At 42.2% G+C, this 2,048-nt stretch overlaps 1 protein-coding gene across 1 annotated transcript; it reads left to right on the forward strand.

The window, feature by feature from the left end:
- Nucleotides 1-1,806, forward strand: LOC139193455 (G-type lectin S-receptor-like serine/threonine-protein kinase At2g19130). Its single transcript, XM_070816480.1, has one exon. It carries the CDS (start codon nt 1-3, stop codon nt 1,804-1,806), a length of 1,806 nt encoding a protein of 601 aa, XP_070672581.1.
- Nucleotides 1,807-2,048: the final 242 nt, after the last annotated feature.

Genomic DNA, 2,048 nt, shown 5'->3' on the forward strand with positions numbered 1-2,048 from the left:
ATGTATTGGACCAGCCGGCCTTGGACAGGCAAGATTTTTAAGTATGTTCCGGAAATTCAGTTGAATTATTTGGTCACGAATATCAGCTATAAGTCCGATGAATTTGGGAGTTATGTTTCTTATGATGCTGTTTTCCCCGACATCTTTGTCCGGTACATGCTTGATATCTCCGGGCAGTTCAGGGCCTACAAGTGGGGGAAGGACTATAATCAGTGGACTTCATTTTGGTTGCGACCCTCCGAACATTGCGAGGTATATGGATTCTGCGGTGCTTCTAGTATTTGCAACCAGCAACAAGTGCCTCTTTGTGTATGCTTGGAAGGGTTTGAACCGCGAGCTCCAAAAGACTGGGACTTGGAGGATCACACGGAAGGGTGCGTGAGGAAAACCCCTTTAGAATGCAGTACAGGCAGTGGAGGAAATGACACATTTGTGGTGATACCCGATTTGCGCTTCCCAGAGAATCCCGAGACTTTAGCAGGTAAGAACATCGATGAGTGTAGATCGGCGTGCTTGAGTGATTGCTCGTGTACAGCGTTTGCTTATGACAGTGGGTGTTTAGTTTGGAAAGGGGATTTGTTCAATGTAAAACAACTTAAATCTGATGAGACAGTCGGCAGAGAGTTGTATCTTCGGGTTGCAGCATCAGAGGAACCAAAGGTGAAGAGAGAGAATAAAACCTTTTGGATTGTCATTGGAGTACTTGGAGGTTTGTGTGGTGTTTTACTGGTTATTGTGGTAATTGCCAAGAATGAATGTTCCGGTTCTGGGGAAAGGTCTGAGGCAGATGAAGGCTCTTTGACAATGTTCAAGTACCGGGTTCTAAGAAACGCAACCAAGAACTTTACTGAAAAACTTGGGGAAGGAGGCTTTGGTTCTGTTTTCAGAGGGACACTGAAGAGTTATACCGCCATCGCAGTGAAGAGGCTTAACTGTCCAAAGCAAGCAGATAAGCAATTTCTTGCAGAAGTGAGGACTCTTGGAAAGGTCCAGCACATTAATCTTGTTCGTCTCCGCGGATTTTGTGCAGAAACTTCAAAAAGATTCTTGGTTTATGATTACATGCCAAATGGTTCTCTAGAATCTCTTTTGTTCCAGAAGAGTCCGATTGTCTTGAATTGGAAAACTAGATATCACATTGCAGTTGGGACTGCAAGAGGACTTGCATATCTTCATCATAGTTGCAGAGAATGCATCATACACTGTGACATCAAACCTGAAAATATTCTGTTGGATGCAGAATATGCCCCCAAAATAGCTGATTTTGGTCTTGCAAAGCTCGTGAGCAGAGACTTCAGCCGGGTAATTACAACCATGCAAGGGACAAGAGGGTATATTGCTCCGGAATGGATATCAGGAGAAGCTATCACAGCAAAAGCCGATGTCTTTAGCTACGGAATGTTGTGTTTTGAGATCATATCAGGAAGGAGAAACAGAGATCTTTTGGATGATGGGTTGCAAAACTACTTCCCCACTCGTGTTGCAAATGTATTAACGAAAGGAGAAGATGTCGATACCTTGTTGGATTGCAGGTTAGAAGGTAATGCAAACAAAGAAGAAGTGATGAAAGCATGCAAAGTAGCTTGTTGGTGCATTCAAGATGACGAGAACGATAGGCCGACAATGGGGCAAGTTGTTCAACTTCTGGAAGGAGTCATAGATCTCGGCATACCTCCTATCCCACAGTTCCTCGACCGGTTTTCAAAGAGTCTAGTTGAGTCCATACATTACCATAACATTTCTTCCAGTACTGCTTCGGATTCAAGGCGTGGCTACTCGAGTAGTATTACTATATCTGGAGCTTAAACTTAAAAGCTACTAATTTCCAACTTTCAAATTTCCATTTTATTTATTTTTGTTAACTTGCAGGAGATTGTGAGTCCCCTCATCCTCCCCTGTAGTTTTGCTTTACAATGAAAAAATTGTTGAAATAGTTCTCCGAACTTCAGTCTTTCTTGTCGTGTACTACTCTTTCTTTTTACTAATTAAATTAGAATATCACTTGAATAAAGGAATAAACAATTAAAATCTTATTTGGCCCAAACCTT

Source organism: Malus domestica, chromosome 17 (genome assembly GCF_042453785.1).
Source record: "Malus domestica chromosome 17, GDT2T_hap1".
NCBI classification, from domain to species: Eukaryota; Viridiplantae; Streptophyta; class Magnoliopsida; order Rosales; family Rosaceae; genus Malus; species Malus domestica.

Excerpts from the sequence above, each read along its gene's own strand:
- LOC139193455 (XM_070816480.1), top strand. The coding sequence starts at position 1 with ATGTATTGGACCAGCCGGCCTTGGACAGGCAAGATTTTTAAGTATGTT.